We start from the raw sequence: 13,707 nt of genomic DNA on the forward strand, positions 1-13,707 counted from the left end.
CAGGAATCCTTGGATCCTATATTGTGAATCTAACATGTTTTGTGACTTAATGAGGAGTGCTATGTCCCAAACCTATTTAAAAGCTAACATTTCAGTGCTTACTATATGCTTGTAAGTGCTACATATGTATTACCTCATTATTTCTCACAATAAAATCTATGAGAAGGTACTATATATATGTGGCTACTACGGCACAAAAGGACTAAGGTTAAGTAACTTGTCCAAGTATTCCTAACTACTCGACTCTACCTCCCACAGAACCAGCTAATTGTGTAATGAGAAAAGCCAACAAGAATTCTATGGACCATAACTTTGGAAGTGCTTTAGATCAATTTCTTTAACGTAATGAGAAAACCGCGGCCCAGGAAGGTAAACTGATTTAGCCAAGAATACATAGCATTGTCTCTCCTTTGATTTCCATCTAACTGACAGCTAAATTTACTATTTAATCCTAGGTTCCTGACACAATTCTCTCCCTTCTTTGAATACTTCATGGTTTTTAAAAAAATCTTTAATACTGTAAATGACCTTAACACCCTGTTTGGGTTGATTTTGCTCTTTCTAGATGTCTCCCCCTGTAAGCAATGTACCTCTCTGTATGTATAAATCTCAGACATCTTTTAATGTCTAGTGCAGCAAGAGGATCGCTCAACTTTCCTCCCACTCCAGGTACACATCATCTCTCTCTGTGCACCCACAGCCTTTCATCTCCCCTGGTGACTTCTACCTTGAATTCCAGCTGCTTGTGTCCTGTTGTACCCAGCCTCCTAGCCAGAGAGCTCCTGAAGAGCAGAAGTTGGCATCAATTCCTAAAGCCCAGCACGTGGGAGACACTCAATAAGAACTGAACAGTTTCCTAACCGCCCTTAGTTTAATTCCTCCAGAGCAAGAACAAGACTTTCCTCAAGCATGCCAGCCCCTGGAGAGCAGAGTTTACTAATTTTCTTACAAATTTTTTTATCTGTGTTCCGCCAGAGCCCAGCGCTGTCTTGGACACACAGGGAAGAGCAGCAGCTCAGCCATTCTCTTCTGAGTCTAGAACCTGGCAGGCTGCAGGGTCCATCAACGCCGTCGGCCTTTCTAAACTGGGGATCCAGTGCAAGTAACCACCACTGCTCAGGGCGGGCGAAAGCCGGCTGCGACTCGGAAATGCGGTCGAACCCTGGCGACGATCCTGGGAGAAGATCTTTCACCCTCTCCTGACGGAGACCTGAGGCAGGTGAGCTGCCGGGGCGGCGAAGGGGGAACCTGTCCAGTGGGTGACAGAGCCAGGCCTCGAACCCCGGGCGCCGCTCCCAGGTCAGCAGACCTTCGGCGCGGAGAGAGCAAGGGTGGAGAGGAATCGTCGCCCGTCGCGTGCCGGCACGCCTTCCCGCCTGTGGGGACTCCGGCCCCGGGGTCACCGGACGTGGGCCCGGCCGGGGGGTCTCACGCCCTCGCGCACTCCCGCCCCCTGCCCAGCGCCATCTTGGAGCGCTCAGGCGACTGCTTCGGACCGCCCAGAACCGTTGCCTCAGCACTTACCCGTACTGCCCGGAGCCAGGCCCCCTGTCACCCCCACGGCCCGCGCCACGGCCAGGAGAAGTAGCAGCGCGCCTCGTGGGGAGGCCCGAACGGTCGCCATGTCCGGGCCGGGGGGTCCGGAGCTACGGGATGCTCGGACCCAGCCTGGCCGCCGCCGCACTCGCAAAGGCTCCGCCCCGGGGCGCTGGACCTCTCGTGATTGGCTGCGGCGCGCTCAAGCCCCGCCCCTCGGCCGCGAGTAGGTTCCAAAACCTGCTGGGGGCGGGAACGCTTTCGGGACTGCGGCTCTTTGTTACGGCCCAGCTGTGCGTCCGCTCTTGACGCAGAGTCCCGCAGCCAGCGTTCTCCAAGAGCGGAGCCAGAGGATGTCAGAGCTGGAAGGGCCCTGAGAACGCCTCTACCACCTCCCGTGGTTTGCAGATGGGCTCACTGAGGCTCAGAGAGGAGACCGACCTGTCCACGATTACACTTAAGTTCACCTAAGAACTAGGGCATAATCCAAGGCTGAACCAAAGGGGCTTCTCCCTTTACGTACCCTCAACGATCCTCTTATATTTCTTTGCCTAGACTTTGCCTTACCCCCAAAGAAGTTGTGCCACTTGGGACAACCCGTCCTCCACTAAAATCTGGGGGCTCTGCCGAAGACATGGTCCCCTGACAAGGGCCTGAGGCACAGATTCACCATTAAAGCTCTTCAGCACAAGCAGCCTCGATGTGTCTTTGATGTACTGTTAAGAACCTATTCCTTTTAGGAAAAGGTGGGGAAGGGGATGCTCGTGTATCTAGACATAGCATTGAATGTCAGGTTGAATGTAAACTTTAAGAGACAATTTGGAGGTGGGTCCCCATTCCACTCCTTACCTGCAAAGTTACCATGGGAAATGTGTGAGAGGGTCCGCTGGCTATCAAAGCACCAGTTCTCTCTCCCTCTCCCTCCCGCTTTCTGGTCCTGAATTTGTACTTATTTGTCTCCCCTCTCTTTAAAAAAAAAAAACAGAACTGTAGTTCAAATTTCTAAATCCCTTAATATTAAGTATCCAGTTGTTAACATTTCCCTTATTGTCTCATAATCCTCTTAACAGTATTTCAAGTCCCAGACAAAGTCCCTATATTGAAGTTGGTTTGTATGTTTTTTAAGTCTCTCTGTATCAATTCTCTTAAGTTTACAAAAGGATAACATGAAAACATGAGTAAAACAAAAGGAAAAAGGAAGTTACAATAATCTTTATCAAACATTTGCTCTGATGACAAATCACTTGCTTTAAACTCTCTGAGAGGCAACTCCTCTAGGATAGAATGATGTACAAGTATTTAACATGGTGTCAGGGTCTTAGCAATTGGACTTAATTATTTTTCCAGCTTCATCTCCACACCTTCCCTGTATCCCTGCCACCATCCTTTTGGCAGAACCTCTCACCCTGTTCCAGACCTTTTAGTTGCTTTCACCCCTCTGTCATAACACGTATCTCCTCTGCCCAGAATTCCTCAGTTCATGTTTGTTTGATTTTTCAGTGGGTGCCCTAGGGTTTATAGTTTACATTTTAACTTATTACAGTATACTATCTTCTAATAATGACTTATTTCATGTAAAATATAAGGACAGGCAACAGTATGCTTCCATTTTACCCTCTCCCATCTTTGGTGCTAATGTCAGACATTTTGCTTCCACACACTATTATTATATTGCTCTAAATAGTCTATTATTAAACAAGAAATTATAAAATGAAAAGTAATATCTTTTATATTTACCCACATGTTAAGCATTTCCGATTCTCCTCATTCTTTCATGTAGATCCAGATTTCACTCAGGTATCTGGAGGAAGAGAACTTTTTGATTAGTAACCTGGCAGGTTTTGTTGATTTTAATTAACTAGGATCCCATATACTGTTTTCTGGAATTTATACATAGTACATTTGTGAAGTTAATCTTTAATGGAAATAATTTTTCTGGGTTTGTTTAGCCTAAACACATTTTATTATCATGAACTGACCTATCTTGATAAGGAAAAAGTCCATTTTGAATTCTTTAAGACTTCATGATATCTGGCTTCATTTGTATATAGTGGGTCCATTTTCTGAAATATTAATTAATATACTTCTATTCCCATTCATTCCTTCACTAGAACTAAAACATGGGGGAAGGCATTCATTTCTTCAATGATAATTATTAGAGTAGAAAAATAAACAACAAATTCCTAGCTTTTTGGTTTTAAAAATAGACATTTGAAATTCCAGGCAAAAAGAGTGGCTTTAAGAGTTAAAAGCTTCTGAGATATCAGAACCTAGCCTGAAAGGCTGAGGGCATAAAATATCTGTATGAACAACAGACTTGGAAGAATACTCTGATCAGGCAGACACAGTCCCTCCCCTCACCAGTCTGCAACAACTTGGCTCTCTCTGATGGGGGAGGGGGCAAGCTACTGGAGAGAAGGGGTCCCTTGTTGGGAGATGCAGTGGGGTGGGACTTAGAACCCCAGAAAGGCTTAAAAATAGAAGGGAAGATCTGAACCTCCTTCCCTTGGAGCTCTGAGAGGTGACTAGCCTCCTAAAACTCCCCTGCACACTCAGCATGATGTGTGGAGCAGAAATGGCTGCAAGTCTGTCCTATTCCTTGCACCCCACCTAGAGCACCACAGAATAGTGGCTGAATGTTTTCTATGCCCTTCAAGAGGGGGCAGGGCAGGAATTGAGGGAGAGCTCAGAGCCTGAAGGGGCCTCAAGATGAGAACAAGAAGGCTGCAGCTATTATTTGCATGGTCTGTACCACTGGATACCAGATGAGAGAGCAGGTGTCAACAGGGATTGATGATGACAACTGAGGGTCATTTGTCCTCCCTTCTTTCCCAGGCCCAGGTGGTGGGTTTGGCTCTGTATGTTCCTCTCAAAACTAGGGAGGGGGCTAGGGAGAAGCCTTGACTAAGCTGAGATCCAACTGAAGTGACTGAGATTAAATTTTACTCATAAAGCAGGAAGGGCACTTGCCGAGACAGACAGTTGTCCAGCAAAAACTTGTGCAGCCCTTCTAGAAGTTGTTGCTTGGCAGCGATTGCCAAGATAGAGAAAATATTTTCTAACTGCTGTCATGTTCACTATTAATGGAAGAAGTGGGAGTATGGCTTTGGAGAACAAAGGTTCCCTCTGCCTCGCCCCACCGGCCCCTATACTGGGATCTCACAGGAGGATGAGAACCCCTACCCCAAGGCATCCAAAACCAATGTGTTATAAAATTTAGCATTGGGACCCTCAACCTCTGATACTGGTACAATATCCTGCTGGCCACCAGTGAGTCCTCTAAAGACACGGGCCTGTGAGTATGAAATTATCCCTGATATCTATTCTCCTTGCCTGTTTATTTCAGGAATTTTCAAAAGTAAAAAATATTTTTATATTTTAGCAGTGGGTCCTTTTTCTAACAAAATCTTAAGAGTCCTGCTATATAAAATAGAAAAAAGCTGTGTTTTATAGCTGCCTTTATTTAATAGGTTCAAAGATAATGAATGAGAAGTCAAAGATAATAAATGAGATTTTGATGAGTATAAAACTTCGAAATCTGGAATTATGAATGATAATTGCAATCACATCAGTTTCAGCTTCCAGTTAGTTTCTGTATTTTGTTTTGGTTGCCTACTCTAGAGAAAATCCTGATTCATCCAGATGAGTCACAGTTTTGGAAATAGCTCAATTTACAATCTCAGACTTCATGAAGATGGTACCTTGAAAAAGAAGTACTGAAAACTTATGTCTATACAAAAACCTGCACATAGATATTTATAGCAGCTTAATTTGTAACTGCCAAAACTTGGAAAAAACCAAAATGTCCTGCAGTAGGTAAGTGAATAAATAAACTGTGGTACAACTAGACTATGGAATATTACTCAGCACTACAAAGAAATGAGCTATCAAGCCATGAAAAGACATGGAGGAAACTAAAAAGCATATTACTAAGGGAAAGAAGCCAGTCTGAAAAGGCTACATACTGTATGATTCCAACAACATGACATTCTGGAAAACATAAAATTATGGAGACAAGGAAAATATTAGTGGTTGCCAGGAGTTAGCAGGGAGGGAGGGATGAGGAAGAAGAACATAGGATGTTTAGGGCAGTGAAAGTATTCTGTACAAAACTGTAACGCTAGATACATGTCCTTATACATCTGTCCAAACCTATAGAATGTGCAACACCAAGAGTGAAGCCTAATGTGAACTATGAATTCTGGGTGATGATGTGTCAATGTGGGTTCACTGATTGTAACAAGCTGTCACTCTGGGGTGGGATGTTGAGAGTGGTGGAGAATGTGCCTGTGTAGGGATGGGGGTATATGAGAACTCTCTGTATTTTCTGCTCAGTCTTTTGTGAGTCTAAAGTTGCTCTAATAATCAAAGTTTGTTAGTTTAAAAAATGCAGTGAGACATTGAAAATCAGAAGAAATATTGATTCACTAAAAAGAATGGATAACTGTTCAAATTCCTTGTCATATATAATCAGAGAGGAAACACTCCAAATTTATGGTTAATCCCAATGCCATTTACAACATGACATTATTACTGTGTGACCAGTTACATGTTCACTTGCTGCTGTGCAGTTGGCCCTGACACCATGATGAGACCATGCACCAAGCAGCTGATTCTGGGCCTTGCCTGACATTGAATAGAGAACAGTACACATGTCCTCTCTGGTACAATTAGATGTGAGCAGATGTGCATAGTCTTGGATTAAATAAAAGATCAGTGCAGAACTGCACTTTTTCTAATCAAGGATACACTTAGAGATGATCAAAAAATGTACAGAGATGGCAGGAAAAGATTTATTCCAAGGTCCATACAAAATAGTCAACAGCACACATGTTAATATGATAGTGGCCTCTAGTGTGTCCATTATCAAAATATAACAAACTTGCATGTGTCTGTTGTCTTACCACATATCAAAATTTATCTAGAAATATATATATATATAATGCACACTTTTTAAAGAAACTCAAAACAAATACGGCATTTGACCAGACTATGTTATCCAAGAGTTTTGTACAATGTGTGTTAGAACATGTCTGTTTTAATTCTGATACCCTCTTTCTCTTCCAAAATAGTGAATCATGCTCCTTTCCACAGCTGGAATAAATATATCATTCTGTCCTTTTTTAGTTTTTTATAATCATTATGTTGTTTATGTTTAATTCTAATCCATCTGAAATTTATGGCAGCATATGATGTGATGTCTGGATCAAAGAAAACCTTCACTCAACTGAGTGTTGTTACTTTCCCATTATTTATTAAAAAGTGATTCCTTCTTCATGCAATTAATTTTGATCTGACTATATATGTATTAACATCTTATAGTTGGAATTAATTTCCTGGTACCTCTGATACCACTGATTTGAAAAAACAAAAAAATCAGTGGTGTCTAGTTCAGTAATTGTTACTTTATAGTAAATTGAAATCTGGTAGGAAGAATCTAACATTGTTACCTTAAAAAGATCCTCCTACTGTTCAGCTGTTCTTCACTAGCAAATTGTGTAGTTCAGTAGTCTTTTGGGAGATTGAAAAACTCTAAATCACTATGTTTTAAAATCCAGATTTCCTATTGGCCTTACCTCAGATATAGTGGGGTAGACCACAAGAGCATACATATTTAGAAAGTTCTTCTATTTGTTACAATTTGAGAGTTTCCACCTTAGAAATTAAGGTCATTTTTATTGTATTTCTTCTCTCTAGAGCCTGGGCATTCACTGCCTTTCCTTATACTCCTGTAACACTTTTAGGATTTCTTTTTTTTCTTGACTCAGTCTCCTGTCTGGAACCATGTTGTTCTTAGTAATTTGATACTTGTTGCTACTGTAAATAGGATATTATTCCTGCTTTTTTTCTTCTGTATACTGAAGGTATTTAGGAATACAATTGATTATTGAGAAGTTATTCCTGTCTTACTTTTCTGAATTTCTATTACTGCTAATAGTTTCTTGGTTAGTTTTTAGAAATATAGTAATTATGTTTTCTGCAAAATTGGACATGTATTTCTCCTTTGCTATAGTTATCTTCTGACTTTGCACTCAAGCACATTTTTATATTTATTTGTACTTGACTGCACTTTAGAGCAATTTGCAATGGGAATGGCTGGTTTCTGGTCTAGCATGTGAGAAACTTGGAAGTCACCACTGTGTACCAATAAATGAAAGACTGAACAAACTGACACAACAATTCTTCTTAGATCTGTAAGAGAAGTAAGGTCACAGGACAAACTGCTGCCCCCTGGCCCCCTCAAATTGGAGAGAACAGTCTGGTTGCAGATGCCAAGTACTAGGCACATAGCAAGAGCCTTGCATACAGCAGTTGCTTCCCTGCCTCCTCCTCAGTCCCTCCGACCTGTCCCAAGTCCTCTAAGGCCTGTTACTCAAAGTGTGGCCTCCAGAGCAGCAGCGTAGGCATCACCTGGGAACTTGTCAGAGATGGTAGACTCTTGGATCCCTCCTCAGACTCACTGAATCTGAACCTGCATTTTCTCAACACCCCCTGGCAACCTGGGAGCATATTGAAGTTCAAGAAGCCCAGACCTCAAGAGCTTGCAGAAATATCCACCAGGGGGCAGGTTTGCAGCAGGCATGGGGAGCCAGAGCCACAACCAGCACCCGCAACACTCTCAAATAGTGCCTTAAGTGGCATTAAAAGTTTGGAGGCATTGCTCATGAACTGTGGACTGCATGAATTGGGAGAGAGCCCAGAGGAGACCCCTAATCAATGAGTGGCAGGTTGTGGGATGAAAGCTCTTTTCTGAGCTTTCCCCAGGTGTTCTTATATTCATTGTGTAGTGAGAGCAATAGGGCAATATGCTCTCATACAAAGAAACTGAGGCCCAGAGAAGGCAAAAAACTGAGTCAAGCAGTTCACTGTGGCAAATGGTTTTGGGGGCAGAAATGGAAGGTAGCTCTCTGGCTGCCTTGCCTGGGCTGAGAGCACCTCTAGAGGGACAAGCAAGGTGGCTTAGCCCATCTCTCCTCACATACCTCTCCCAGTCCTCCCTTACCCTGTCAGCCTTCGAACAGCTATCTTGCTTTCTTTGGGAGTGCTAGAAGAAGCTGTTATAATAATTCAATTTGGAATGTTAGTGGACTTTCCACAAAACTCAGGGTCCTAGACTTAACCCCAAAGGGAATACAGCATCAGTCTTAATTGGTGGCAAATAGCACCAGCTCTGGTCCCCTGAGGTTCCCCTGGGAATCCTGTCTCTGAGTCTACAGCCAGTACCAGCTGTGAGCCACTGACTCTTGAATGAACTTTCACCCCAATCTGTTTAGTTTCATTCTTTTAGTTATAAGAACAAAGATTCACTTGTGGAAGTTCAAATAAATTTTTTCTCTTATTTTTATTCTTAAGTAAGAATTTATTTGGGTTGTTCAGGCAAATCACATAGAATTCAAGAACAGAAATTTTAACAGAGTTGAGGCTGGTTGAGTCTGAACTATACATGCCCATACTATAAAGGAATTTTTAAAACTATTTTGAGGGAAGCAATGTGTTCCAATAATCCCAAATTCTGCCCCTCTTATTAACCATTAGTAAGACTTGCTCTCACCACATTAATACAGGAAGTAGATGCAGTGGAGATCATGAAACAAAGGTAAATGCAGAGACAGTACAGAGAATGAGAGATAGCAGAGATGCCACCCAGGCGCCCCAGACCTTCCCTGTGTGCTTGCACACCATTTCCTTGTTCTCTGCAGAGGCCCCACCCACCTCTGGGTCGTGAGGAGGTTAGGATTATGGTCAATTCAGTAAGAGTAGTATCCTCATTTTACAGATTTCCAGGGAAGGAGATTCCAACAGAGCTCCTCTCCCTGTCCCCAAGCCCAAAGAAAAGGTCAATAGAGCTTGGTTTTCTCTTTCCCCTCTTCTCCTAGAAAGTCCACAAGAAGTCCTAATCTCTTTGCAAGTAGTTTTACATTGTATATGCGATCCTGCATGAAAGGAACCTCTGCCACGGCCCAGAATCTGGGAATGAGCAGACTCTTTCAAGTGCTCTTATCAGAGCACAGACATACCTTTGGGGTGTCCATGACAAAGGACCCGAGCTCCGCTCACAGGGGTTTGTAGTCAGGTAAATCTAAGTACACGTGGAAGTAATTATAATCACCATCTCCTATGTATGTCATGTAACACATGTAATAAATCCAGGGGCCTGGGGGTTGAGGGGACAGTGTGGGGCAGGGGTGCCCTAGGAATCATGACACTGGAAGGTGACTTAATATCCTCCCATTTCCCCATCTCTAGTCTCATACCAGTTTGGGGACCTGGGGTTAGAATCACTGCCTTAGAGGGTCAGCCATGAAAGAACCTCAAGGCTCCCCAGTCCCAAACTAGCTGACAACAAGGGAGAGGGACCACAACACCCAGAGCAAGGAGCTGTGAGGGGCTGCAGCCTACACCGGCTGGACCACTGCTCCTCCCACCTCCCCACCGCCATGCTTTGCCATTAGTTTGTTTTTATTTGCTTGTTGCCTTGTTGGCATATTTGGCCTTTCAACTGATGCCTGGCATCATCCCACAAAGGATTTGAGGCAACCCAAAAATACATCTGAGGCCAAAAAAATAAAAACAGGTGAGGAAGTGGAGCAAAGGGTAATTAAAAATAAAAAAAAATTATAAAATCACAAAACCAGGAAGGGGTGTGATTTACTTCAAACTGAAGACCATCAAGAGGCCTTCCCAGCTGCAGAGTTGAGACATGATACAAACACACGGGAACAGGTCTGAATCTAAGACAAAAACTCAGATGTACAAAAAATTTGAGTCTTGTATTTATTTCCTTTAATCAAATGAAGTCTGACATGAAGCACCCAACTGACCATCGAATGAGAACGTTCTGTCTCAGTATTCAACAAGAGGCAGTCTACTCTCCACAGATTTCCCAGAGTCAGGAAGCCTTACCCAGCCCCAGAAAATGGTGGACATTTGTCGGTTGCTCTCCCAGGATCCATTGCTCCATACGCCTTTCTTAACGACTCCAGATTTTCCTTTGTACAGCAACCATCGACTTAGGTGAGACTGACCCCACCTTCCATACCAGAGGAGGGCCTTACTGGCCTCAATCAAGCTGCATAATCTTATCCTACCTGCCACTGCAGTGGGTTTGTCTTTCACATGCATCCAGTCAGAGCAAACCCCGGGACATTTGTTCTCTGACTGTGGGAACCACTGGTTCCTATTCTGGAAGGGAAACAGCAGGCCCAGGGTATGCAGCAACCACCCTGTGACCATGAGAAGAGTCAGTCTGAGAACAAAGCCGACGAGTGGAGAGTCAAGAGATGTCGGAGCACAGGAGCTAGAGCCTGATTAACCTGAGTCTGGTCCTACTTTTGAATAAATGCATGCTATTCTTAAGCCAGGTTGAGTAGAATTTTCTCTTCTGTCTGAAGGCCTCCTCCCTGATACAGCCTCCACCTTCCATGCTGTTGTGGTTGCTTACGATCACCCAAGAGTCTAAACTTGCAGACCCACAGTTCATACCTGGGCTGCAACAGGACAGCCGGGGGAGCGGGGAGCAACCCTTACTAATGGCCAATGATAACTGTGTGGGGATTAGTATAACACTTTGCTTTCCCAAAAACATTTTTTGGATTTCCTTATAGTCTGGGCGCCCCCACAGGAATGTTTGGTTGGTGTTACTGTTGTGAGTTGTGTAGTCTGTGCGGGGAAGAAGAAATCAAGAGCGGCTGCCTCGCAACATTGCAGCACTGCACCACTGCATGGCTGGAACTGGGTCCGAGAAGGAGACTGCAAACATCTCACCGTGCTTCCTCGTGCATAAGCCCCACTGCTCCATGTAGGAGCCCTCTTTTCCTGGTGCTAAGACTAGAGGAGAATTCTTGGCATGGTGCTATTGGGCAATACACCATGATAGCATGGATGATATTTTTCATGTTATTCTCACTGAACACAGACCTCTAGGATAACACCCAAGCATGTACAGTAATCAGCAGTTCTACATAGAGCTGAACAGCACATTCCAAGAAACCAGTTCTACTAAAAACAGGTTCTGTGTTTGTCTCTTAATTTTGTACACATCAATGACTCTTCATAGATATGCACCAACTTCTGGTGGAAGAAAATCTAAGATTTTGCTAGCATAAAATAGCTGTGATAAGGTGTCCTGTGGCTGTGTACAAAGCCAACAACTAGCCAGCATGTCTAGAAATATGAAGGTTCTTTCCTTCTAGGGTCTTGGAACAATAGGGGTTGGGGGGCAACCAGCTTACTTTTTAGTCATCCTTACATGGCCCACAACACAGACGATGGGAAGTCCCTTTTCTACTCTGGGCTATCATTTCCCTAGGGGTACAATGGGGAGTTTGGAGGTCTTGCATTCTGGCAGTCTGGGAATCTGAGACAGTCACTCAGTTGGTTGTTTCTGACTCACCAGGTTCCTCCCAGCAGCCTTCACGTCCTTGTTCCTCAGGCTGTAGATGATGGGGTTCAGCATGGGGATCAGCACCCCATAGAAGAGGGAGATGAGCTTGTCAGAAAGGTCCTGCTTGTCTGCCCCCCGGGGGTCCTTGGATTTGGGCTTCCCATACATGAAGAGGATGGTCCCATAGAAGATGACCACCACAGTGAGGTGGGCTGAGCAGGTGGAGAAGGCCTTTTTCCTCCCCTCAGCTGATGGGATCCTCAGGATTGTGGTGAGGATGAAGATATAGGAGATGAGGATGAACAGAACTGGGACCCCCAGGAAGATCACATTGGCCACAACCATGCTGATCACATTGGTGGAGATGTCAGCACAGGCCAACTTGAGGACAGCCAGGATCTCACAGGTGAAGTGGCTGATGACATTGTCCCCACAGAAGGGTAGCCTCATGGCTTGAAATGTCTGAACTACAGAGTTGGTGATGCCAGCTGCCCAGGAGCTGACAGCCATGGGCACGTAGGCAGCCCTGCTCATGACCACAGGGTACCTCAGGGGGTTGCAGATGGCCACGTAGCGATCAAATGCCATCATGCCCAGAAGCACACACTCTGTGGCTCCCATGGCAAAGGAGAGGAACATCTGCACGGCACAGGCTGAGAAGGGGATGGCTTTCCTGGGGGTCAGGAAGCTGCTAAGAATGAGGGGAACTGAGGAGGTTGTGTAGCAGATGTCCAGGGAGGAGAGGTTCCCCAGGAAGAAGTACATGGGCGTGTGTAGGCGGAAGTCTAGAATGGTCACCAGGATGAGGACCCCGTTGCCCAGCAGGATCACCAGGTACATCAGCAGGATGAGCACAAAGAATGTTTTCTCCAGCTTTGGGTGGGCAGAGAGGCCCAGGAGAATGAACCCCACCATGGGGGAGGTCTGATTGGACCTGTCCATGGTGCATCTGCTCTGCCACCTGCAGGAACTCTGCTGAGGTCAGTATCAGCACTTTCTGACTCCAAAAGTGCCTCAGCAATAGGGCAACATTCTCCACTCTGCTGAGCAACTGGAGAATAGCTCCTACAATTGGGTTGTCTCTATGAGATTCTAGGAAAAATGTTGTAGAGATCAGTGTTTAACTTTAGTTTCTACTAAGAATGAAAGTTAATGTGGACTAACTCTCCTGCAGATGATAATTTTAATACCTGGACAAACTATATAAAACATCTGCATTAAGCATTGGAGAGGTAATGAGATGAAGAATTATGGGTTGTGATTCTAGAAAAAACAGGAATTCCGAGAAGTCAATCCAACATTTGAGGCTACTAGAGCTGCGTGGCCCTGAGCAAGCCCTGTCTCCTCTGTGCAAAGTGGGGTGAGGCCAGATGATCTTACAGACCATTGAAGTTTAACAGGTCTATCTGATTCCATGAGAATCACAGCATACCAATGAAAGGGCTTCCTAGCTCCCCTTTTCAAGCCCGCATGTTAGTACAATCAAGTCTGATGGCAGAAATTTAGCTGTGCTAATGACATTTGCAGCTTCTGGAGATGGCCTCTGAGAGGCTGAGAAGCACAACTGACAGGCTCCTGGAAGTTGCAACAGATTTGAAGTACAAGGCCCACTGTGAAGGTCCCCTAAAGGGCAGCACCATAGGAATAAGAGTGAATCAGAAGGAAGTACACATCAATTGGTGCTGTAGCTCAGCTTCAAATACTCTCTAGCCCTGAAATTGGGTTGAGGTGGTTCCAGATTTGTGGTGCTTCCAAATATTTAACAGAAGCAAACATAAATCCATGCT

General features: G+C 44.5%; 2 protein-coding genes across 8 annotated transcripts in view; both read right to left on the minus strand.

Moving 5' to 3' along the window:
• The window catches only part of RECK (reversion inducing cysteine rich protein with kazal motifs), a 66,344-nt gene extending 64,120 nt beyond the window's left edge, over positions 1–2,224 (minus strand). For 4 of the 7 annotated variants that reach the window (XM_073227622.1, XM_073227621.1, XM_073227625.1 and 1 more), the window contains exon 1: positions 1,525–2,223. In XM_073227622.1, coding sequence (XP_073083723.1) covers positions 1,525–1,624 — 100 coding nt within the window. In that variant the 5' untranslated portion in view covers positions 1,625–2,223. Of the gene's footprint in view, positions 1–1,524 lie in introns of all 7 variants that reach the window. The other 3 variants (XM_073227612.1, XM_017674007.3, XM_073227604.1) reach the window with 1 other exon arrangement.
• Positions 2,225–11,902: 9,678 nt separating this feature from the next.
• Positions 11,903–12,862, minus strand: LOC108404242 (olfactory receptor 13C7-like). The gene has a single exon (XM_017671770.3). It carries the CDS (start codon positions 12,860–12,862, stop codon positions 11,903–11,905), a length of 960 nt encoding a protein of 319 aa, XP_017527259.3.
• Positions 12,863–13,707: the final 845 nt, after the last annotated feature.

This window comes from Manis javanica, chromosome 2, assembly GCF_040802235.1.
Source record: "Manis javanica isolate MJ-LG chromosome 2, MJ_LKY, whole genome shotgun sequence".
In the NCBI taxonomy this organism is placed as follows: Eukaryota; Metazoa; Chordata; class Mammalia; order Pholidota; family Manidae; genus Manis; species Manis javanica.